Here is a 24,158-nt window from a genome sequence, read left to right on the forward strand (position 1 = left end):
CGGCTCTTTTTCCAAAATATATTTTTCAGGTCCTGTCGTCTTTTATTTCAATTTTGCCAATAAAACCATTAAAATTTTCGTATGCAGTTAGTTTTGATTTATAAGCAGTTATCTTATTATTATTCCAAAAATATTAAAGACAATTTTAACATATTTTTTCTAATTGGAAAATAAATGTATGGTCATATCATTTAACGTATTAAGCTTTAAATACTTTCCGTTACAGTTGTATATACTGAATAAATTACTTTTCGGTATATAAATACTAAAAATCCCAGCGAGGTTCACCTCGCACAGCTGGTCTCGTTTAGTCTGGTCTCACAGTCTCACCTCGCAGTTGTTTTTGTTGGGAAAAATAAACAATAATTTAGCTGGTTGTTGTGCGCGAACCAAAAGTGGAAATTATGCGAATCTCGACAGCGAAAGGGCAACGCGATGCTGGCAATGAAAGTGTAGGCGCGGCTTTTCCGGATTTTCCAGCTTATCGGCACTCGTGCACCTGTATTGGCATTTCCACCGTTTTTTTCGCCCATGGAGCTGCAATGGCGACCAAGTTGAGAACGATCAATTCCGCTAAATAGAAAGAGCAATCAAGGATAAAGAGCGGTGTGAGGAGAGGAGAGCGGTACGTGGGTGCAGGCGAAAATAGCGAGAAAGAACCGTTTTAGTCGTCGACGAAGAGTTCATAAATGGCGAATAAGAGTGCGAAAAGGCAATGAAAAGGGGCAAACCGTGGGTTATATAAAAATATATATATGTATATCAAGTGCCACGAAATGCAGTCGTTGCAAAAATCGAAAATAAATCAATGATTTAGACGCAAAATCCAGGAAAAGAAGAAGAAGCAGCACAGCTGAGTGCGTGTGTGTGAGCGCTGTTTGCTTGCAAGTGTGGGTTCGTGTGTGTTGTGAGCAAGTGAAATCAATAATATTTGCAGCCCGAAAAAAGCATAAACACTGCAATAATGTCGAAAAATTAAATTAAGGCAACAAATTAGCAGGGCCATAAATCAAGGCTGCACTGAGCGGAAATTGTGCCTTTCAACGGATCTTCTGTTGCACAGCGAAAGAAGGTAAGTCGGCCATTTTTATTGCACTCTCGTCATATCACTTCTTCGCTTTTGTTTAATAAAATAAAGACGGCAAATTGCGTTTAATTGCCTTGAACTTTATGCGGGGACTATAATATTTCATCAGTTATTTGAAGTCTTTCGCTAGAAGACAGCGTTTGAAGCGGAGCTTAGAACTGGAAATGCGGGACTTTGGTAAACAAAGCAGGCGAAGCAATAACTTATATACCAAGCGTACACTGGAAAAATAAGGGATACTATCTGATTTTTTATTTAATTTTTGTATAATTTAATTCTGCAAACTGTTATCAACTGTTTTTCGATCTTATCGCTCTATCTATTCCACTTGATATGTTTCTTACAAAGCTAAACTGATAACATGACCTTCATAATATTTTTTCTGAGTGTATCTGGGTGTCCACATTCTTTGTTGATTCTCTTTACGGTCAAAGTAAATGATTTCAATTCAAATTCACGTTCCACTGCCTTTGCTTCAATATTTATTTGCTGTCTCTTTCGCCTCCCACTTTCCCCCGCTCCCCCGCTCTCTCTTAATCAGCTGTGCTCATGTGTGTGTAAGACAGAAAGAGAAAGAGAGAGCAGACAAAGAAGCGGTTTTTAGCGCCGACTTTGCTGTATCCTTGAATTCGTATCGTCTCGTTTCGTTTTGCTTCCTATTCCTTTTTTGCGCAGAAGAAACAGACAACAAAGAAAATCATATTAAAAACGGTTGACAGTTTGAGTTTTCCGCCTCATCCATATTGATTTAATATTTGCATTGATTTGTTTAAGCGATAGCCAAATGCAGACTGCTTACATAAGCAATTAGCTGCTGGGATTTTGCTGCCAAGTGCGCATTACATCCGCAAAATCTTGGCAGACGGGTTAAAGATGTTGCACTGTAAGCGGACTAACGGTGGTCGGTGCCCCGTCATTTTCTCCCCATTCGTTGGCAGCCATATTTAACTTAAAGATCAAAGGCAATGCGAGAAGAAGGGAATAATTCTAAAGTTAAATGATATTATACATTTTAATCTATTAAGAAGATATAGTATATAGTATATATACATATATCCAAAGTTTGGCTTTTTTGATACGACCTTTTTTCGTTATAGAGAAGTTTTTAGCAAACTCGAGGTCATGCCGGCTTAGACTTCAAGAAGTCCAAGACGTCGGCATTATGCCAACACACAAAAAGGAGCGAAGAGGCTTCACTGTACATGCATGTTTCATGTAGTAGCCAACTACAATCATCATATATATATAATGATATTGGATCAAATAAACTTTTTTTTTAATTTCTTAAATTGATCCCAATAGTGATATTTATCACTACATAATGACCCCCGCATATTTCAGAATTAAACATTTTGAAATGAATAGGAGTGAAAATGATTAGATGTTTAATAATAAATGAATCACCGACATTCTTATTAATTTCACAACAATCTGGTAAAGAAAACCCTGTTATTCTGGAACATGACTCCAAGTTAAGCTTGTATTTCCCCCACTCAGTCGAAGGTTTTATTTTTCCCCAATTAAATATGACAAACAAATAAGCCCACTCACCCAAGGGAAGGACAAAGTAAAGCCTCCTGCGTGTCTGGTCGTTTTTATGGTTTTCCATGCTGTTAATGGAAGCCATAAGTGTTATATTGTACATATACACCACCTCCACCCAATTCTTTTTCCGATAAGAAAAAAACCTAGAGAAACCGCTGGCTTATCTCAAAGTCACCGAAACCTAAATTCGTTGTTTGCCTTTCGGTTTTGTAACTCCTTCCAATGTTTCACAAAATAGTACCTATTTATATATTTACGGTATGTGGTTATGCGGCGGACTGAGATAACCCGTTCCGAAATACGAAACTGGGACCCCTGATAAGGTCTGTCTCAGTTCCCTGGGGTTATTGCATTACGATTCAGGGTCGTATATCACATTAGTTTTTGTACTGATAAAGAAAGAACGGCAAGAACAGTTCGTATACTTTACTGCTCCTTTGTTATCGTGCCCGCTTCTTTAAATGAGTTTCAATGAACATATCCTGGTTATTTTTCTGGGGGCGGTCATGTACTCTCAACATTCAAACACTACAAAAAATCTATTCTTAAAGCCATAATAAAGATAATTTATCAAGTATTGCTAGAGATCTCGAAAAAATTCTTATAATTTCCGAAAATAAAACAGATTAATTACTTATTTAGTGATAGATATAAATTTAAAAATGTATGATCCTTCAGTACTCAGAACTTCGACTAAATTTATTATGTACATTTGTACAATATTTAAGTATCGTTAATCAAATTAATAATACAAATTAAATTGTACAAAAAGATCCCCCAAATTAGTTAAATATTTGTACTTTGATAAGCTACAGGGTTCCAAAAAAAATAAAAAATCTTAAGGATAAAAGAAAGACTCATCAAAAAACTTTTGTTTAAGACATCTAAAACCCGTTCTTGGATGTTAAAACGCTTCTTTCTGAGTGATTTCTGTGCCGGACTCTTTACTACGCATTATAGGTATTCTTAAAATTCGCATGAAGAGAATCGTGAAGAGGGGGCGAGATGCCAGTAAGAGTGGGAGAAAGAGTGATAGAGAGAGAGTGAGTGGCTAACGCTCAGTGACCCCAACTTTTCAGCCGTTGACTTTTTCCGTTCCCGTTCCGTTGTTTTTGTTGTTGCTACTGCTCCTTCCCCTCTTTTGCGTTTTATTTTACGTTATTTTGTTTGTCGGGTTGAATGACTTTGGGACAACAACAACAATAACAACGTGTGCCAGTGAGCAAAAAAACAAGAAAAATTAAAAAGTAACAACATTTTTCGGGGGGCAGTTCGTCACTCTCTCTCTCTTGAGAAAAACAGAGAGAGATGAAAAGCCAACGAACCCACCAAAATTTTCAACAGCTGATGAGTTAGGGAGGTACAAATCAAGAGTTTTTAGGGGGTGGCAATACAATGTCTCGTCTGGGAATCGCACCTCTCTCTTCCCAATTTTTGACTTACTTTGTGTTTAAAATAAAACCTCTGTGATATGAGGGTTGCTATAGATAAAAGAGAGGCAGAAGGTCCGGAGGGGCTAACAACGAAACATTGTTTTGATTGATATTCGTGCAATGGCTTTCATGGAATTTGCATTTCTTTCAATTCGCCACTTTATCGCTTCAATCAAAGCAAAATAAAAAAAAAGAAAACAAAAATTATTTTCCATATGAATTCTCTAAGTTGCCAACAATAGCTCTTTGTTTAGATTTTTTTGCTCTGCCGAATTTACAAAAATAAACAGCATGTAGTCATCACATGATTTTGGGATTGGTGGCAGAGTTCTTGAGTATGGTTCCCATTTTTGTAAATATTATATTCCCTTTAGATACCTAATTGCGTCATGGCACGCTAATTTCTACATGACTTAAAAAAATAGAGTTACGATAAATCAGTTCTGATGGGTTTGTTAGAATAAAAGACTATTAACTATTTAAAGACAACTTTTACATCTATAAATGATAAATTAATAGGGGTTCGAGAATTTTATTTAAGTGGTGTTTTAAATCCTTTAAAATGTACTGTACCCAATATTACATTTTTTTTTTAAATGAAAGATGGAATACAGGTATATTAAAATTAATAAATTAATATAATTTGAAAGTTTTAAGGTATCTATAGAACTTTATCTGGTAAATCCCTATCTCGACAAGGCAATTAACTTTAACTAACTTGTATTGATACCCTTCAATTATTCACGGGGCTTATTATTCAAAAGGTCTGCCTGCTATCTGACTCAGATTATCAAAGTGCTGGGTCATCGGCCATCTATATATTGTTCGAACCTCCGTCACCCCTTTTCCAATCACTCCCACAATCACCTCCCAAAATGGCCGCCACACTTGGCTTTGATGTCACAGCTGTCTACGCTCTCAACCTTAAACTTTCCTGCTTTTCCGTGGAAAGCTCATTACAGTGGCACCTCGTTCGCCAGTTTTTCTTCTTCCCTCCCTTTATTCGGGTCTTCGTCTGGCCCACCTGACGAGTCAATCACAGTCACGTGTGGGCCAAATTACAAGAACAGCTGTGTTTGTGTGCCGGAAAACATGACGGAAAACACACGGCAGACACAAAGAACTAAAATAATCGGAAAGAAGACAGTGCCAAGGGTTGAACAGTGGGTATTCGATAAGTCGAAAGTCTTTGCTTTTAGTTTCAGGACATTTTAAATTGAATACCCTATTAAAGAGAAAGTAGAGTTAGATAAAAACCCTTACATTTCCAAATTTGTATCACTGAAAATAAAGAGGGATTGCGTATTTGTAAAAATTGTATTATTCATTTTTAAGAAATAGATCAATTTATTTCTAGCCAGTATTTACTGTACAATGCACACGCGTTACATGAGCTGCCCTCAGCCGTTCTTGTGTAATTGTTTCGTCTGCCTTGAGTCTATATTTGCACGCAATCAATCCAAGGTTTTTCCAAGGGTCTCAAAAACTCGCAACTTTTCAACTGCGTTCTTTGCGATTTCACAATTGCTGGGGCGGCAAAACGCTCTATAATTTATAAGTTATGGTAAACAAACAAACACATGTGGACTTTTCTTGTAGATTGAAACAAAGTATAAAGAATTGCAGTGCACGCTCCGTATAGTACAGTGATCACTCGCTTTATTCAACTTTCGTAAAGTCAAATCAAATTATGAAAAAGAATTCGAATAAATAAAAAGAAACTGTTACCAATAACTGTTTTAAGATATAAAAGATTTCTCTATATTACTTTTAAATAATCACCGCTTTGTGGATTTGGTCCGTTCAAAATAGCGCATACTGTTTTATTGTTAGTTGAGTTTTGTGTTCCTCTTTTGCGGGCTGCTTTGCTTTCATAAGGTTTTTAACCGTTTTATTATCAAAACAGCTGATCGACGCAATTAAGTGTGTGTGTGTTTATATCTGTGTGTTGAAAACAACTGCGCATATAAAAAGCGGAAGAGAGGGAGAGAGAGGCAGAGCTAGCCCTTTTTTAAGAGAGAGACCACAAAACCGAGCTATAAAAACATTTTAATTCGGCAAAAGTATTAGTGGAAAAATTAACAATTAACTCAAACTATTCCACACATATTTATTCGCACACTTGCACGTTTCTCGAATTCCATCTTAATTAAAATTAAGCGAAGAAAGCCAGGCGTCAATCAGTGGAACTTTTCAAGCTTCCAAGCCACGGAGAAGAAAAAAGAAACAAAAAACAGCACCAAAAAACCATTTAAGCCCCAAGGGCTTTTGTGATCTCATCTTCATTTATGTAAAGCCGCCCTCTAGCGGCATTTTGTGCGTGGAAAATTTTGAATTTTTGAGCATGACTTTCCCTAAGAAATAAGGGAACATCATCTACCTGTAACTAAGTTCCCTTACTTTTATTTGTACTTCAAAGAGATAAAGAGAAGTGAGAAAGGAAACAGTAAATATTTGTCTCAAACTTGTTATCTGGGGTTGGAAAAAAAATGGGAAATGTCTGGCTTACAGATGAGAGAAAAACCAGAGAATCGATTGATCGATGGAGCTGCTAATCGGTCCACGAGGTTTCTCCATCAATTACTGACGACACCTTTCAATCGATCTGAATGAAACTTGAAAAATACTTGAAAAAATGATTTTGATCTTGTTTGGGAATACATTTCTTATAAAGCGTAATCTACAATCAATTGTAATTAATTTGACGTAAGACGGTTGACATCTACCGTCCACACTTTAAACATTTAAACTCCCAATTTTATAATATCATAGTTTATATTATAGAAACAACTTTTCCTTAGATTTGGTGATAATACTTAAACTGTACTATTGGGATGGACTATATGGATGGGATTGGTAAACATTACTTAAGTTTATTCTTTGTCTGGATGGTTGGTGTGGGGGTCAACAGCAGTTTCTTGTTTTCCTGTTTGGCCAGGATGGCGAATGAAGTCCGTCCCAGACCCCAGACTTCTTTGGTCTGGTCTTCGCTTTCGCATTGGTCTGGCCATTTCTTTGTCTGGCTGCCTGCTTCTTTGTTGTCGCCGTGTATCTGAGTATTTGAGTATCCTTCGGTTCCAGCCAGTTGGGTTACTCGAGTTCACTTCTTCGCTTTTTCTGCAGACGGACGCCTGACAAGTATCTGTGGATATAGATGTGTGCCGCCTGTGATTGTGTCTGCGGCACCTACAGTAGGTAACGGTTAAGAGAAACTTTGGAAATGCAGCCAACTTTACATGCAACTCGGCTGCCAAAAATATATCTTTTTCTCGTTTACCAAATACAAAGTGCAATCGGAGATGGTTGGTTTAAAAGTTTTTTTTAAAACAAACTCTTTGGAATAATTGCTATCTAAATAATGTTCAAAAGCTATTAAAAATATTATTTAATTATAAAATATACTACTATAATCACTACTATAATATTATTTTAAGCAGAATCCAGGAGTTAATAAAAAATGTATGGTGTATTTTGGTTCATTTCTTTAATTTCTAATAAAATGTTATAGGATTTAAAAATGAAATACCTTTAATATAGTGAATTTGTTATGTATGTTCAGTGTTTAGATTGGTTTAACATAGTTATTCCAGTTCCTAATGAATTTCCAAGCAGAATGACTTTATTTGTGGCAAATCTTTGTGAAAGAATATCAAGTACAAATCATATCAGCAAGTTGAGAAGAGCAGCACAATTCAGAATGTACGGGTGTGTGGGTTCTGCTGATAAGATTCGCATCGTAGGAGAACAGAGGAAATGAAAGACACAGATAAGCAGGAAGAGAGAGAAAGACAGAAAACGAGACGGAATCAGAATGCGAAAGAGAGAGAGAGCAGGCAAACATAAATTCTGAATGTTGTTGGTGTTGTCTGGGTCGCTGACGATTTTTGGGGCTTGCTATATACGGATATATAATCGCACATGCTCGTATACATTCAAAAAGCGCATGCGTTGTTGTTGTTTTTTGGTGCTCCACCTCTTCCTCTTCTTCAAGAAATCTGCCAACAAGTACCCAAGTATATATCGCTATATAAACGAACCAACAGCTATTTTTGTACATAAGGCAAAACAACACTCGACAACATGGCATCTCGAACATATGGAAACGGGTTCTCTATCTCTTTTCCTCTTTTTTTTTGTTTTGTTTAATCTGCGTGTGTGTCTGTATCCGTGTTTTCTGTATCTGTGAGTGGCTTTTGTTATTGAATCGCTATCGCAACAACATTTGCTCTTGCCCCACTAAAATGGAAAAGCAGTCTAAATTAAGGTAAAAGGTTTCATAACAGTAAAATAAAATGGTTAACAGTGCAGAAATATCCTATAAATGAGGTTCTATTATAAGGCAACTTAAGTTCCTAATCCTGTACTTCTCATAACCCAAGGTTCACTGTAATTTATAGTTGTCGTTTTGGGAGCTACCTATTTACTTGGCTTATCATATGGGTTTATTTATTTTTTTCGATACTTCGCCTTGGTATTGGTGAGCTCCATATGATTTTTGTGTACATTTTTGGCCTGCGCAACAGCAACATGTTGCCACTGAGCTAGCCCAGCAACATGTTGCCTAACAAATAAACCCACAAAAACTAGCCAAATGTACGACGTAGTTTTCCCCGCCACCGCGAGGGGCATATACATACATACACACCAACCGATACCTATGTAGTATATACACGCGCGTATATAGTATATACATAAACAAAGCGCTACTGCTGGCTGGCTGCTCAGCTGTTTTAGAAAGTTGCCGTCAGCAGCAGCGAACGGTTCGCAGCGCTTGGCTCCTCCGCTCATTTTTTCCATTCATTTTATTTCGAGACGTTGAAGCGAGCACACGCGTCACAATCCATAAAACCCAATAAAATACAAGAGAAAAAAGGAACATCTATTTTTTCCCAGTGTTTGCGCCGCGTGTGTGTGAAGTGCAGAGACTCTCCAAAAGAAATACGAAAAAAGCAAAGGCCAAAAAATCTAAGCAAACAAGTTTGTTTGGCTAATATTAAACGCGTTTACCTGCGAAACTGCGGACTGTATAAGCCCCATTAAAAAATAAATATATACCCACATCGCGCTGTTCAAAAGCGTTGCGAATTCAAATGCAGCTAAGCGAAAGCCCAAAAAAATGTGGCCACTGCCATTTTCTCAGCCTCAGGACTAGAAGCCAATTAATCCAACAAAATCAAAGGCGACAAAAATCCGCCGCCGTTAATACCTAAAATATGAACATATGAAAATCAGTTGATTGTGTTTCAATTTATGAATTAGCCTGATCGAAAAGTACAGCGAAATTAGGAAGTTTTCGAAAAGTTTTTACAGCGATTACAAAAAAAAAGGTTGGTGCACAAAAACCAAAATAATTGTATGGCTTTAAGTGCCAAGTGTGTGTGTGAGTGTGTTGGTGGCCACTCAGCTGGTTAGCTGCGCATGTGTTGGTGACGTAATGCCCCCGAGCACATCCACTAACACTAATACAGCGCAATTGGCGAAGCTCTACAACCCCCACCCACACCCCCACCCCATCGCCTCCAACCACCCACACAGACAGTTGCCAATAATTGAAGATCGCTCACACAGACAGTTGAGCCTTCCTAAAAGCAAACTTACAGGTGTAACTTCGAAAAACCTCTAAATAAATAATAAAAAACTATTAAATACAGTTAAATAAAAGTAGTAAAAATATTTTATGAATTTCAATTGGATTTTTCGTAAAAGTTAAACTTGAATTAAGGAGAAATAACCTAAAAGGATATGGAATAACATTTTATTCTTTATTACTAGCTGTTTTTAACTGAGAAAGAGTATTAAAACCTTGTTTAAAACCAATCCTTTAAAGTTAGACTTTAAAACCTTTTTGCCATCGATTTTTTCTGAAGTTATGTAAAGTTGAACTTATGGATGGTGGACTGTAGTTGGTCACTTGTGTAGGTGAAGCACTTTGGGAGACTATGCGACGCCCCCTTCGATGTTATTTGACACACACACACAGCTACACACATAATTTACTGAAAAGGCAATTCAAATCATGCTCTCTGGCCCCTTCTCCGCCCCTCTCCGTCACCTAGCTAGCGCTATCTCTATCTTTCCACTCCCTGAAATGTTGTTTTTGTGTGTTGTGAAGTCAGGAAAAACTACTCGAGTTTTTTTTTTTTTTTAATATAATTGACACACATTTTCTAATTGTGGCGTTGCATTTGCTGTGTGTCAACACTTTTGTTGCTGCTTTGCATGGGGCATTTATCATGTATCACAGGTCCGCTTTTGAACTTCTTTATTCGTGTCTCTTTTGTAACCTGTTTGACTCCATCAGCTGTGAGGAAATAAATGGAAAAGACAATAGGCAGAAGTCATGTAATAAAAAACTGTAAGATCTGTAAGAATAAAATGCGCAATACTTGAAGCCTCCCACGTGTCCGGGTTGTTAGATCCAATCTATAAGAAAAATGGGGTTGGGGGGATTACGAGACAAAGAGATATCTACATTGTGTATAAAATGTATGATGTTCTTTTTATTAGGAAAATAAAAAATTGGACAAAATTATTTATTTAATGTTCTTTATAGAATAGATTCTTTATAGCGAGTACGCAACTCAATTTTATTAAATGTTAAGGTCATATTAAGTGCAATTTTAAGAATTTAGAAAGAACAATTAAATAGCCAACTTTCACTATCTCTGAACCTGCTTTTTATATAAGTGAAAGTATTTTTTCTTTGTTTTTTTATTTTTGGCAGATAAGCAAAACAAAAACGAAAATAGCTAGGCCAAAGTAAAAGCAAAATAAATAGCAACAGCTGTTCTTCTTGAAAAATTGAACTTTGGTTAAAGTTTTGAGGGGGTTTTTACACGTACACTCGACCAATTTATATCAATTCAGATAGCGCAAAAAATATATAAATGAAATGTAACGAACTCGGACCCACACACACACTTGCATGCATTTGTCATAGTAATTTTATACGTGCGCAGTTGGAAATGTAAATGAAAGAAGGAGAGGGAGTAATGGGTGTGGGGGGCGGCAGAAAGAGAGGCGGAATAAAGAATTGGAGTTGGAAAAGTATCAAGTGAAAAAACGGTGAGGAGCGAAAGAGACGGAAGAGGATGGGGGTTAAAGGAAGGCATTAACACGTACGTCTTGCGGTCATTTGCTTCTCGCGAGCATAAGTGCGTGTGTTCTTTTTATTTTTTGCTCTCAATTTGCAAGAAATATTTTGGCTAAAAATAAAAACGTGCTCGTCCTGTTCTGGCTCCCTCTCGTTCGCTCTCTCTGTCGCCCACTCCAGTTGCTGGCCCCAACTCCCCACAAGTGCGAGCGAGATGTGCTCACGTGCTCTCACATTACACACACTTGCTCACCCACTCACACACACGTGGGGAAGAAGAGCACCATAACTGGACTGCGTTTGTTTACATTTTTGCTTTGCCTTTTTGTTTTTGCTCGCTTTGATTTTGCCTCCGTTTTTATTTTTATTTACTGCGCACATGTGAACATCAGCAGGGGAATGTGGGTGAGAGAGACAAAGAAAAAGAAGGGAAGGGGGTGAGAGGGGCGAAAAGACCTCAACTTTATTTGTTGTGTAAGAGAATCAGGGTGCCTCACTCTCTGTAAAACAAAAAACAAAAATTAATGTGCAATTAATTTATTTTTGAATGCTTATCCAAGAATTTCCTTTTCTAATAACTGGCTTTTATTTTTCTATTGCAGCAAAATCAAAAAATAATGGAATTTTAACAAAGTTTTGAAAGGTAAGTAAAGGGGGATTTAATAAGGAAAACCTTGACTGCTTTTGGATTTGATATCGAATACAGTGATGATTCGTGTGTGAGAAATGTATGGTCAATTGTAATTTAAAGCATATGGTATTTACTTAACTTATTTTCGGATCTTTTAAAACATCAATTTGGTCAATTGTGTTAGGTGCTACAAATTTTTTTTCTGACTTTATTACCATTAAGTTTAAAAGGGTAACATGTTTATAAATATTTAAGAAGAAGATTTTAAAAGGCTCCGTTATTCAGAATTTTATATACCGTTTCAAGCAATTCCCTATCCGATGACCACGCTGATAACTTAAGTCACCCTACAACATCTTCTTTGTTCCGTAGGAGAGAAACAGAGATAAATAGAGAGGATGGGTGATAAAAGGGGTGGCTACATGTAATGCGATGAAGGTGCGGCCCCCTAGAAAACACAAAAAAAAAACCAAAGCTCGCTCAGCTGTGAAGGTTTATGATTGGGAGGGTCACCACCACATGAGTATTGAAACACGTACACAAGCACAGAATGGGCTTTTAGTAAGGTCGGCAGCGAGGTCAATCAGTGTTTGGAAAAGCGATTGTCTTGCTGTCTTCCTGGGAAATGAAAATTTAATAAGATGATTCTCAGAAAATCGAATCGAATGCATGATTATTATGTTGGCTCTTTATAAAAATTGTATTTAAATAGTTATTGTGCTTTTTTTTAATGGTTGTATTATATCAGGAAACCTAAGTAAACAGCTTTAAGTCACAATTTATAATTTTATTAAAATCAAATTATATCCTATTTGGTTATTCGTAATTGTTAGATATAACGAATAAAAAATGTATCCTAAGGTATTTTAAGAATGGTATAGATAGGATAAGATATAACATTTTCTGACAGACATTTCCACTCGATCTCAACAACCTCGGTACAACTCGACTTCCGTTTTAGATGACACATCCTCCACTTAACGAACTTCTGCAGCTAACGAGAATAAGTATAATTAAACTTTACGCTGACGCATTCGCCGAGATGACTAAAGTGAAACACAATCTTATAAGATGATGTTAAAGGCAAATAAAATACGTTTTCTTTGTTTGTGGCTTTCGTTGCACTCACGTGTTAACTGTTTTTTTTTTCATTTTTGATTTCATAATGCCGAAAAAGGGGGACGCAGAAAAGGAAACCCCGAAACAAGCGAAAGGCGAACGGAACTTGTTTTTTTGAAAAGTAGCAACATAACAATTTTCCACTCGCGGTCGTTTTTCTTTTTTTTATCTGCTTTGAACTGGTTATTTATTGTGTTTTTTTTCTGCAGCGCCCCTGGTGGTGGTTTTCGTTACCTGCCTTTCACTCCACTTGGCGCGCCTTAGAAATTTGTATTCGGTATTCGGTTTTTATACCCTCACAGAGAGGGCACTATATTGACTGTTTTTAAGATTTGTATCTTTTTCTTGAAAACGTATTACTATGAAACTTAGGAATCATTTAAAATAGGGTTATTCTTAGAAATGTTTACAACATACTTTAAAATTGAATTTTTTTGTGATCTACAAAATATGTAATAACAAAGAAATTAAAGAAAAACTCAAAAATCGTTGTTTAACTTTTGAATGTTTATCTTTTTTGTAGTTTTAACCAGAAAACATTTCTGAGAAAAGCGTATAAAAACTTCATTTTCGATTTTATTTCCCGTTCCACCATTCGTTTTCCTTTTGCAATTCGCCGCGCCTGCATTTTCCGCTTGGTAATCAAATTTTGTAATGTGCGTCAAAAAAAGAGAAAAACACGTAATAATAAATGAGAAAAAATCAAATGAAACGAAAATGTGCAATAAATAAATAATTCAAGCAAGACAATCTACGAACACAAATGCAGCGCGCGTTGCAAAATCAAAAAGCATGCCAAGGACGGTGGCCGAGCTAAATGAAATTAGTCCAACAATGCGCCCCCTGCCCACCCTCTTGGGCCACCCCTTCACCAGCCCCTTTTCAACCTGCTCTCGATCGCTTTGCCAAGAAGTGCAGAAAATAATCAACAACAGAGTGTGCCAATCGAGGAGGGAAAAGGTGAAAAAAAACCATATGACAAACTTTTTTTGATCAACTTAATTGCTTGTTTCTTTAATTCGCTGCCAATTACTTTTGCATCTGTTTTTACCTTAAAAAGCAATTATTTTAGCGAGAATTAAAGATTTCCTAGTGCAAGTAATTATTTACAAGGCTACTGTCTATAGAAAATCGTAGAGTACAGCAATTATTTGGTTTTTTTTTCATGCTTGTCATTCCTAAATTACATAAATATTTTGTTTTTATTGTATAAATTATTTCAATTGAATTTAGTTAATATGGATTTAGTAAATATTTTAAAAACCTTTTGAATATTAATACAGCAGTTTTAATTTTTTTTAAGTGTAAAATGTATAATTTGTAAAAATTTTAAATTTAAACTTTATTATAAATATTCAAAATCGTTTTGGGGAATATGACTACTTTTTTTAGTACTTCCAAGTGTTTACGTAAATAAAATTGTCCAAAAAAAATGCAATGACGTCTTTTGACTCAGTCAAATATATTTTAAGAAAAAAATACATGTCAAATTACATATTTCCCAATGTGTCCCATGCGATTTTCACGTTTTTCATATTCTGACATTTCCTTGAAAGTCGTAGCCCGCTTCGTCCAACTGCGTCATCGAGTAAATTTTCATTTTTCGGATGGATAGCGAATTTTCCGCCGTTTTCCGCCTGCGATGAGAGCCAAATGATAATGGACAGCTGAAAGGGAGGAAATAAAAAAAATTTGCCATAATGTAATCGAAATATTATTAAACTCTGGCGTTCCGTTCGCTTGTCCCCATTTCCATACGGGTTTTCTCGTTTGTATGTGTTGTCTATTGTGGGCCAAGAGTATTTTATGTATATAAACGCGAATGTGCCATAAACAAAACTCAACACACACACGTACAGCAAACATTGCAAAGCAATACAAAAATCAGATGTTTTCTAACACAAACATTGGGAGAGGACAAAGCTCGCTCGCTCTCTCGCTCTCTTTAATTCGCCTTATGCATCTGTGTCTGTCTCGCGCGCTACTTATATATTGTGTATGCAGGTCAAGAAGAAACGCAAAAACAAAAGCAAAAGTAAAGACAAACATGTTTACCCAAGAGAGCGCGCGCTCTCGCTCTCTCGACCGAGACGTTGGCAACATGTTGCAAGCGACTGGCTGCATACATGTGCACTACTTGCATGTTTGCCTCTTAATTTGGCTTTGCTTTTCGATTCGCAAATCGCGATTTCGCTGTTGCCAAGCAAAGTTTTAGCAAACGAAAAAAAAAGGAAAAATAAAAACAAGCGCAGAAATAGAATTGCGAAACGCAAGATGATTTTGTGTACGAAACGGCTTTTTTACACTTCCCTAGGTTTGTCTATAAATGCAATAATAATCATACGTAATTTACTAATTATAATAAAACAAAATATAAAACAAATAAGAATTTAATTATTCTACAATTATTATTACTGATAAGTTTATAAACTTTATTTTGCATCTTTTTTTAGAGGTATCAATTAATATAACGATGTTATTAAGTAAACTCAAATTGTTAAAAACATTTTAGAAATACCAAGTTTAACAGACAACATGTGTTAATATTATCTGAATTTAATCTTTTTTGAAATTTATTATTTTTATTAGAAATTATAAATATTTGTAGAGCATTCCCATAGAAGGTGCCACAGAACGACCTTCAAAGTTTCACACAGATACCCACCAATACCAATGCCATGCTTTTGCAAAGCTTGGCTCAATGACGTCACAACGCTAGCAACATGTTGTTGCAGATCTCTCAACCAGTGCGTTTTTTTTCTGAGGGGTTGGGAAAGGGGGTGTTTGATGCATTGTACATTTCCAAACGGCTGACATGTTGCTCCTAACTGGGTCTCCGGTTAAGTAACGACCTGGTTTCCAACTCTGCTCTTTTTTTTCTTGCCCATTAGTATGTATGTGCACTGCACATGATTATTTCAGGCCAAAATGGGGCCGTGTCAGTGTGTCGCAGTTAAACAATTGACCAAGAGAATTGTACTGGCCTTTTGTTGCTTCCGCATCGGAAGGATAAACTAAAGTAAACCATGTCAGCTGTACATAAAATCTAAGTATATAGTGGATGGACGGACCTTGGGGATTCGATTCAAGTTGAGGGTGCTCCTTTCGTCATTCGACCTTCGGCAATTGCAGTGGGTGGCGGTGGCTGGGCAGCTGCATCTGTTGCTAGGCTTATTTATAGAGCAGCCTTGCGGATTTCGTAATGGAGTCAAGGATACATAACAGAAGTCTGCCAGCCTAGTTTGGGATAATTTTAAGCTTCTATAAGTTAAACTTAAGTAAGTCACAGTTTTTAGAAGTCAAACTACTTTTACTGGCCAGAATAAGTTATGTAACATTTGCTTTTTTTAACCCGAACTTTAAATTTAATTACTGCATATTATTTCCTCCAAATCTTTAATACTTCTCACTTTTTTTTTATAAAGTTACTATTCCAACAATAATTATTTTTACCAAACTTGGTTAATTTTATGTATTTGTTAATTGGACAAAAAAAATTTAATTTAAAATGGGTAAATTATTTTGAAATTTCCAATAAGGGAAAATACTAATATCTTGAGAAAACATAGAATAAAAATATCGAAACATCTAAAAAATATCAAAATACCTAAATATCTACTTTTCTGAATGGTACTTTGATTTAATTTAAAAGTAGGTTTTAAATAGGTAAAATGTATGGAATTTTTCAGGAAGGAAAAATACTAAAATCTTGAGAAAATAATATATAGGTAATACCTATTAGGTATTCAACTTAGAATAAAAAAATATCTATTTTCCATTTTATAATATTTTTAAAATAAATCTTTAAAACTATCCCCTCTTCTCATTTTGCAGTGTACTTCTGGTGCAAGAAGCAGCAGCAGCAATAGCTAGAGGAATCGGAGGAATCGGAACCGGAAACAGCTTCAGATCCAACGGACAGGCAACCAACCGACCGACCATGATACCCACCAGCGTCACCAACTCGCCGCCGCCAGCGGGATTGGGCCAGAATGGAGCATCTGCCTCCTTGGGCTCGGCAACGGCGGCGGGCGGAGGAGGGATGCTGTCCGGTTTGGGGATCTCTGGAGGAGGAATGTCCACAGGAGCAGGAGGAGTGGGAGTGGGGGCTCAGAACAACTATAGCTCCGTTGTGCTGGGCCTGGCCTCGCTAATCCTCGAGGGCAGACCAATTGCAGACGATGAGTATCAGCAGCAGCAGCAGCAACAGCAACAGGTGGGATCCGGAGCAGCAGCGGCGGGACGCCTCTCGCCACGCCCCTCCACTTCTCGGGCAGCCATCAACATCACAACGAATCCCTATGGTTCCATGGGAGGATCGGAGAATAGAGCTGCTGGCAATGGAAGTGGATCGACCGGGTCGCCCAGCAGTAGTTCCCTAACCCACCAGCGCTGGACGCAGAAGCTCTGCCAGCTGCGTCAGATTTCCCCGGCTGCCCAGACGATGAGCGCCGAACCGGAGTTGGTTTCCCTGGCCATCAATGATCTCAACAAGGATCACGGCGGCGACTACGAGATTGTACGACGGGTCATGCTCAATCGTGCTGGAGGAATGGGTGGTCTGGTTAGCAGTTCCGGTGGCTTGGGTGGTGGTGGAACCAACAACTCCAGTGCCGCCAGTTCACCGGGCTCCAATTCGTCGGATAACATCCTCCACTCGCTGCAATCGCTGGCCACCACATGTCTAAGAGGTGGACCTGCACTGGCACCGCCACCTGTTGAGCCAAGACCCCTGAATCTGGCCTTTCTATGGTCAGGATCGGGTGGTGGTGGCTCTGGTGGCCGAGGATTGGGATTAGGAGCAGCAGCAGCAGCTGCAGCAGCGAGCATTAGCAACACACCAACAACAACGGCAACTGCCACTGCCAGCAGCGGAGCAAGTAGCTCCGCATCGCGGCCCAAACACGGGCCGCACTGTGATCAGTTCCTCAGGAAGATGGGTCTGGCCAAGGGCGAGATGCCGTCGGAGGCTGAGGAGCACATCTGTGATATGTCCTACGTGAATATGACCGTAAGTTGGAAATTTATTAGAGATTGTAATGATTAGAAACCTAACGAAACCTACATTTTTTAACCAGGAGTTAGTTAATTTAACCGACAAAAAAGTACAACAATTAAGTAAATTTACTAGAGATTTAATAATCAGTGAAATACTTTTTAAGGCCAAATTATAAGTTTGAAAAAATCAAACTTTTTAACCAAGAGTTAGTTAGTTTAACCGTCAAATCAGAACAAACTAAAGAAAACAAATATATGTTACCATAGTTCTTAAGTAAATTTACTATAGATTTTAACGGTCGCTGAAAGACTTTTAAAGACAGAAGTATAAGTAAACGAAACCTAAATTGGTTAACCAAGAGTTAGTTAGTTTAACCGTTAAATAAATTCAAGATCAAAATGAATTTGTTATTACTTAATTAAAGCTATCTTAGAACCAGATTAAGTCTTAATTATTATTGATTTGTTTCAGTCTAACCATTTTTTAACCATTACTAAGTTTATATGTTAACACACGATATTTACCGCTTAAAATCTCTTTTTTCCAGTGCAATCGTTGGCGGGCGTACTGCATGAAAATGGAGGCCATCCTGGCTAGACGCGAACCCGTTTGCATCGAGGTTTACCTGGGTCCCGTGAGCCATAAGCTCTTGCTGGAGCAGTGGATCATCAGCGGCAAGGAGAAGTAAGTCTTGACTGAGTGAAAATGAACAACAAACTCAAAACTAATATAATTTCCCCTCCCTTACAGAGTTCCGCCACCCACAATGACGTTGCCGTCGCTTTGCAGCGCCATTAGGAGTCAGCTGTACTTCTCGCAGATCGTGGCCTGGTGTGATCTCCTCCGCAAATGCGATCCTTCGGTGTACGACAGTGGCCGCGTAATCTTCTCCGGCTGCGGCAACAATGCAGGAGATTTGGCCACCTCCTATACACCGAACGGTGGTGGCCAAAAGAGACCTCGTCTCAACATCTTCTACAGGATCAAGCAGCATACGACCAGCAGCGGGAATAGTGGGCTCCACCAGGAGGATGGCTTCAGTGCCAAGGCCAATGTGCACAATTTTCCCAACGTCAATGTTTCGGAGAGCTACAGCATCTCGGTGAGCGTGCGCAGTTTGCCCAGGATAAATGGTGGCCTGCCGCATGTGGAGCCACTGCCGCCTAGTCCAGCTCCGCGTGGCCGCAGATCCTGCGGAGGAGTAGGAGGAGACCCGGCCAGTACGCCAACTGGAGGCGGTGGTCTGCATGCCGCCACGCCGACTGGTTTGGGAGCCAGGATAAGTGCGCTCACCCCAACGACAATGGCCAGCGGCTCCAACTGTGATAATGGAAAGCCAGGAATGGACGAACTCGATGGGGATTCGAGTTTGAGCCACCGGGAGAGGCAGCTGCAGAAGTATCGCAAGCGAATGCAGCGAAGGGACAAGAAAAGGGAGAGAAAATCGACACCGGAACGGGAAAGTAATCCCCAGCAAACCGAGGAGCCCATGGAGGAGGGCGAGGACTCGCAGACGCAGTCGCAGTCCCACTCGCCATCAGATAGCCAATCCCTGTCCTTGACGCTGCAGCAACCAAGGCGCATAGCCATGATCTCGACGGGCACGCAGACTTCGCTGAGCAGCTGCCAGCAATGCGGCAGTGAGAAGACTCTACTCTGTCTCAGCTGCACGGGAAAAGGAGGAGGGAGGGCAGAAAATGGAGCTGGAGAGGTGGAGGAGGGGGATGACAGCGATACAACAGCCTCCGAAATGGAGGAGACCTCCCATTGCAGCCTCAGTAGCGGCGATCTCATCGTGGGCACACCGCGCAACAAGGCGGAGCTTCTACTCCAGGCCATCCAGCGCACGCCAAAGAACCGCAATCGAAAGCCTCATCTAGGGGGCTCAGATCTCAATGGAGGGCAGAACAACAATCTGGTGAAGGTGACGCCCGCCAGCAGTGGCTGTCAGGTGTGCAAGCGCCAGAAGACGCAGCACAACTTTGCCAATGGAAAGGCAGCCACCAATGGAGAGCACAAGAGCAATGGTTTTGCAAGAGAGGCGGAGAAGCAGGTGAGCTTTTGACACATTCCTCTTGTAATATGTTAAACTAATAGAGTTGTTTTCATAGATTTCCTCCACCGAGCTGACTCCGAATATTGAACGCTGCTCCCTGAATCCCGCAGAGCGCTGCAAGACGCCGCCGCCCGGCGTGGCCGAGCACATTGTGGTGCAGTTCAAGACGCCGCTGAGCCAAGTGCCGGCAAAGCTTCAACCGGATGCAATGGTGCCGCTGCAGCAGCAACAGCAGGGCAGCAAGTGCTCACCGAAACCGAGTCAGCTTCGATTGAATTGTGGTTCCGGTTTGCTGGAGAGCGAGACGCCGCCACCCATTGTTTCGCCGCAAATGCGCAAGGCCCTGCCTAAAGTGAACCTGACCACGATCTTCTGCAGCTCGGCCCCCATTGCCATTGGCTGTCCCGCCTTCAGCTTCGATCCCGCTGCTTTGAGTCACGCCCATTCGCAGTTGCTGGCTCCGGATGCCAGCGCCACGCCACCCGTGCAGAAATCCTTCTCTGCTCCCACTTTGCCACATGCAGCTTCTCTGTCCGTTTCGCCCAGATTCGCCAAACAGGCTCTGGCCGCCCACAAGCGGCGTTCGCGTCATTTGAGCGATCGCAGCGATCGTAGTTCATTGGGATCCGATGAGCAGCTGTCGGATGAGGATCTGGAGTCGGGTCTTTGTAGTCCAGCGGGTGGATCGCCGTTGAAGTGTCGCGCCAGGTTGGCGGCTCATTTCGCAGGACGTCCTCTGCTGGGAAATCTGGAGGAATCACTGTTGCAAAGGAGGCTCATGCCCAAGATCGAGGTGATGGGCTTCAAGCTGCAATTGGGAGCCTCTGGAGGCTTTTGTCCCACCCAGCTGACCATCCCGGCTGTTTCCTACTTCTACGAACTGCATGGCGAGACGCTAAGCACGCCGTATTTGGTGAGTTTGCATTATTAAAGTGAAACTTGAGGAGACTACGGGGCACAAAATACTCATGTATATTGTTTTCATTTGATTAAATTACATTTAATCACTAAAAATTACATTGAATGACTTCAAAAGTTTGATTTTATCACTCAAAATCCCGTCCCAGTCGTCAAAATACTCATATATATTGCTTTCATTTGATTAAATTACATTTAATCACCAAAAATTACTTTTAATCACTACAAAAGTTTGATTTTATCACTCAAAATCCAGTCCCAGTCGTCAAAGAAAATACCTAACACCTTGTTTATCCTTCAGTTTAGTTAGGTTTTGCAGAAAAAATGGAATTAAGGAATATGGAAAATGTCTTTTTTCAGTGCGAAATTCGTCTGCCGCGCAAGGGCTACTCGGTTCCGAGGACGGGCACGGTGCAGGCCACACTGCTGAATCCGGCGGGCACGGTGGTGCGGATGTTTGTGATACCCTACGATATGCGGGACATGCCACCGCTGCACCGCACCTTCATCCGGCAGCGCATTCTGGCCGAGGAGCTCAACCAGGAGCAGGATGCTGGACCAAAGATGCCACGGAGCCCAACAGTCACTAGTACGACCAGCAAACTGGGGCACTTTATCAGCGCCGAGCAAATGAAGCGACTGCGCTACTCCATTCATCTGAGGTATGTAAAAGGGGTTTTTTAAGTGGCTGTAAACGATGCAGCGGCAGCCTGAAAAATCGATGAAGCTGTAGCAAACTGGATTTTACATAATTTTTGAAGTGTTTGAAAACGATGCAGCGGCCGCATGTAAAATACATCAAGCTGATCCGTTTACTACCTACATTTTACATAATTTTTGAAGTGGTTATAAACGATGCAGCAGCCGTATGTAAAATCCATGAAGCTGCAAAGTTTACTACACGTTTTTTACATACTTTTTGAAGTGGTTGTAAACGATGCAGCTGTAGCCTGTAAAATCGATGATTCTGCAACTTTTCTACAAGTCTTTTACATACTTTTCCAAGTGGTTGTAAACGATGCATCGGCAGCGTGTAAAATCTATTTAAATGTACTTCCTCAAGCTATTCTAAACTAACAACGTTTTTCCATCACTAGGTTCCAGACATCTCGTTCCGGACGATTGTGCCTGCATACGGACATCCGACTGCTGATCTCACGCCGCACCGACTGCGATACGGCGGCTGCCCACGCAAAGGGCGTCTTGGAGGCACCCAACGAGCTGGTCACGGACACCATGATGCCCGCCGAGCCGCGCTACAGTGCGCGACAGGAGAGCGCCGGCCGGATTTAGTAGCTACTGCGAGCCCTGGGCGGCACCTTTGAGCTGCTGCGCCGCCTGTGCAAGCAGCTCCAGGAAAAGTGGCAGCGGCGGGAGACGAGGGATCTCTGGCAGTGGCCCAGATACCAGTTGTAGGCGACGGAGCAAGAGGAGACGAGGACGAGAACGGAGGGCAGGAGGCGAAACAAACTCCTGTGTGTGTGTTTGTGTGACAACCAACCAACTGCTTTACTAGTTATCGTTTAATTTATCCCTAAGTTTAGTTTCTTTAAAATTTATTCTTTGGTATTCCACCTCGCAGGAGGTTCTATTTGTTTAGTTTGAATTTGAATTACTGGAAAATGTGTGTGAAAACATTGCGAAAGTAAAAAATGTTGAATATGAAAGCAAACGAATCGGTCAGCCAGGCATAACTATCTGTATCCGTAACCGTAACTGCAATTGTATCTCTATCTGTATCTGTATCTTTGGGGGTCCACACTAGGAAGAAGAAGAAGAAGAGCGAGCGGAGCAATTAGCAATACTAAAAACAAAACTATGCAAGGGAGAAAACTACGTATATAGGACACGCATACGCGTATGCAGATATCACATACAATATATATATTGAAATATATATTTATGTACCATATGTATAATCGTCGTGTAGCGTCAGCAATTTAAAAGGCAATTTGTGGAGGAATTAGCGATTTGCAGTGGGTTTTTGGGCGGAGGAGCAAGGTTGAAGTGCGCTCATATCGATCGTTGTTGTTAGTGTGTAGTGTGTTTTTAACCACATAAATTATAACAAGGAAACAAAGCCTTTCGTTGAGTGCAAGTTTGAAATGAATTTACCTTCTGGTTTCGATTTTAATTTGGTATTTCCGTTTCTAAGAGTGTCTATTAAGCGTGCCTGTGATACGATATGAGCTGCAAGTGGGGGGTATTTCTAATAGAGTTTTTAGTTAAATACAATTGTCGTTGCCCTTTTTTTCTGTTGACAAACCACAGATAAGTTTTTCTGTTTTGTTTTCCATATGCAATAGGTGCTTGGAGTTTATTTGCACGCCATGCAATCGAGGGGTTATAGAAATGGGCCCCTCGGCAACTTCAAGCACATGAGTACTTCTATAATACGACTACTATACGGATCTAGATGTGTTGAATTCTAACCAAATTCTTATTTTTCAATTGATACCTGACTATAACTATTGTATAACAACGTACTACACAGCTATTAACAAATTTTCAATCTAGGTGGTATGAAAACAAGTAAAACATTAAATTTAGAAATGAAAAAAATGAGGAAAACTCGAAAAAAAATACCAAGCGAAACAATAAAGCAAAGTCGATGGGCATATTAAACCCATCGATCGGGAATCATACAATTTACTTTGTTCAATTTGTTTTAAGTAGAGAGCTTAATGTGCGCTGTCAATAGCAATTATATGTGTAACAATAACACCAATATACAATACAATGATTCAATAAAGGGAACGTGTGTTTTTTATTGTGGGATGGGGGAGGTTTGAATACGGAATTTTAAAATTTAATTTCTAAAAAAATATATTTTTTGAAATTGTTTTAATCAGGGGTGTCACAGAAATCTCTTCCAACCGAAGACGGTTGGATTTTGCATTGATGCACGTAAGAACTTTAACGGATTTCGGTTGGAAATAATTTCTGTGACACCCCCGAATATGTCTTAATAAAAAGTGCGCTTTATCAATTGTTGGAAGGCTAGAAGAATTCTAAAGGCCTGGAAGAACTAGCTGCATAAGTCTACATGATTTTATTTTGGCTCTGCAAAATTAGATTAAACAAAAAACAAAATTTTTTATATATATTTATATTTATTTATCTTTCCTTAATTGTTTTCCTTATTTTTCTAAAGCTAAAAAGATGTTAATATTTTTTCAATTTTTGAATCAGGGCGCCTTCTTTTCTTCCTCTTTCTTGAAACTGTGGTATAACTTCTTAGTTTCTATGTTTATAGTTTTCAAAATTTATAGCAAGT

The 24,158-nt window shown here is 39.5% G+C and overlaps 1 protein-coding gene, 1 long non-coding RNA gene and 1 pseudogene across 2 annotated transcripts; 2 read left to right on the forward strand and 1 right to left on the reverse strand.

Moving 5' to 3' along the window:
• Positions 1-303: 303 nt before the first annotated feature.
• On the forward strand, positions 304-23,638 carry atos (atos homolog atossa). The gene is made up of 8 exons (XM_044392893.2): positions 304-1,072; positions 11,761-11,801; positions 16,743-17,919; positions 18,455-18,591; positions 18,658-19,960; positions 20,019-20,876; positions 21,242-21,543; positions 21,979-23,638. Exons 3-8 carry the CDS (start codon positions 16,849-16,851, stop codon positions 22,172-22,174), a joined length of 3,867 nt encoding a protein of 1,288 aa, XP_044248828.2. The 5' UTR covers positions 304-1,072; positions 11,761-11,801; positions 16,743-16,848; the 3' UTR covers positions 22,175-23,638.
• On the reverse strand, positions 9,784-13,147 carry LOC138912291 (uncharacterized). Its single transcript, XR_011417817.1, has 3 exons — positions 12,919-13,147; positions 10,452-10,488; positions 9,784-10,366 (listed from the first exon to the last, which is right to left on the reverse strand). It is a non-coding gene; the product is annotated as an uncharacterized lncRNA (long non-coding RNA).
• On the forward strand, positions 14,659-15,140 carry LOC108055542 (uncharacterized; annotated as a pseudogene).
• Positions 23,639-24,158: the final 520 nt, after the last annotated feature.

This window comes from Drosophila takahashii, chromosome 2R, assembly GCF_030179915.1.
Source record: "Drosophila takahashii strain IR98-3 E-12201 chromosome 2R, DtakHiC1v2, whole genome shotgun sequence".
NCBI lineage: Eukaryota > Metazoa > Arthropoda > Insecta > Diptera > Drosophilidae > Drosophila > Drosophila takahashii.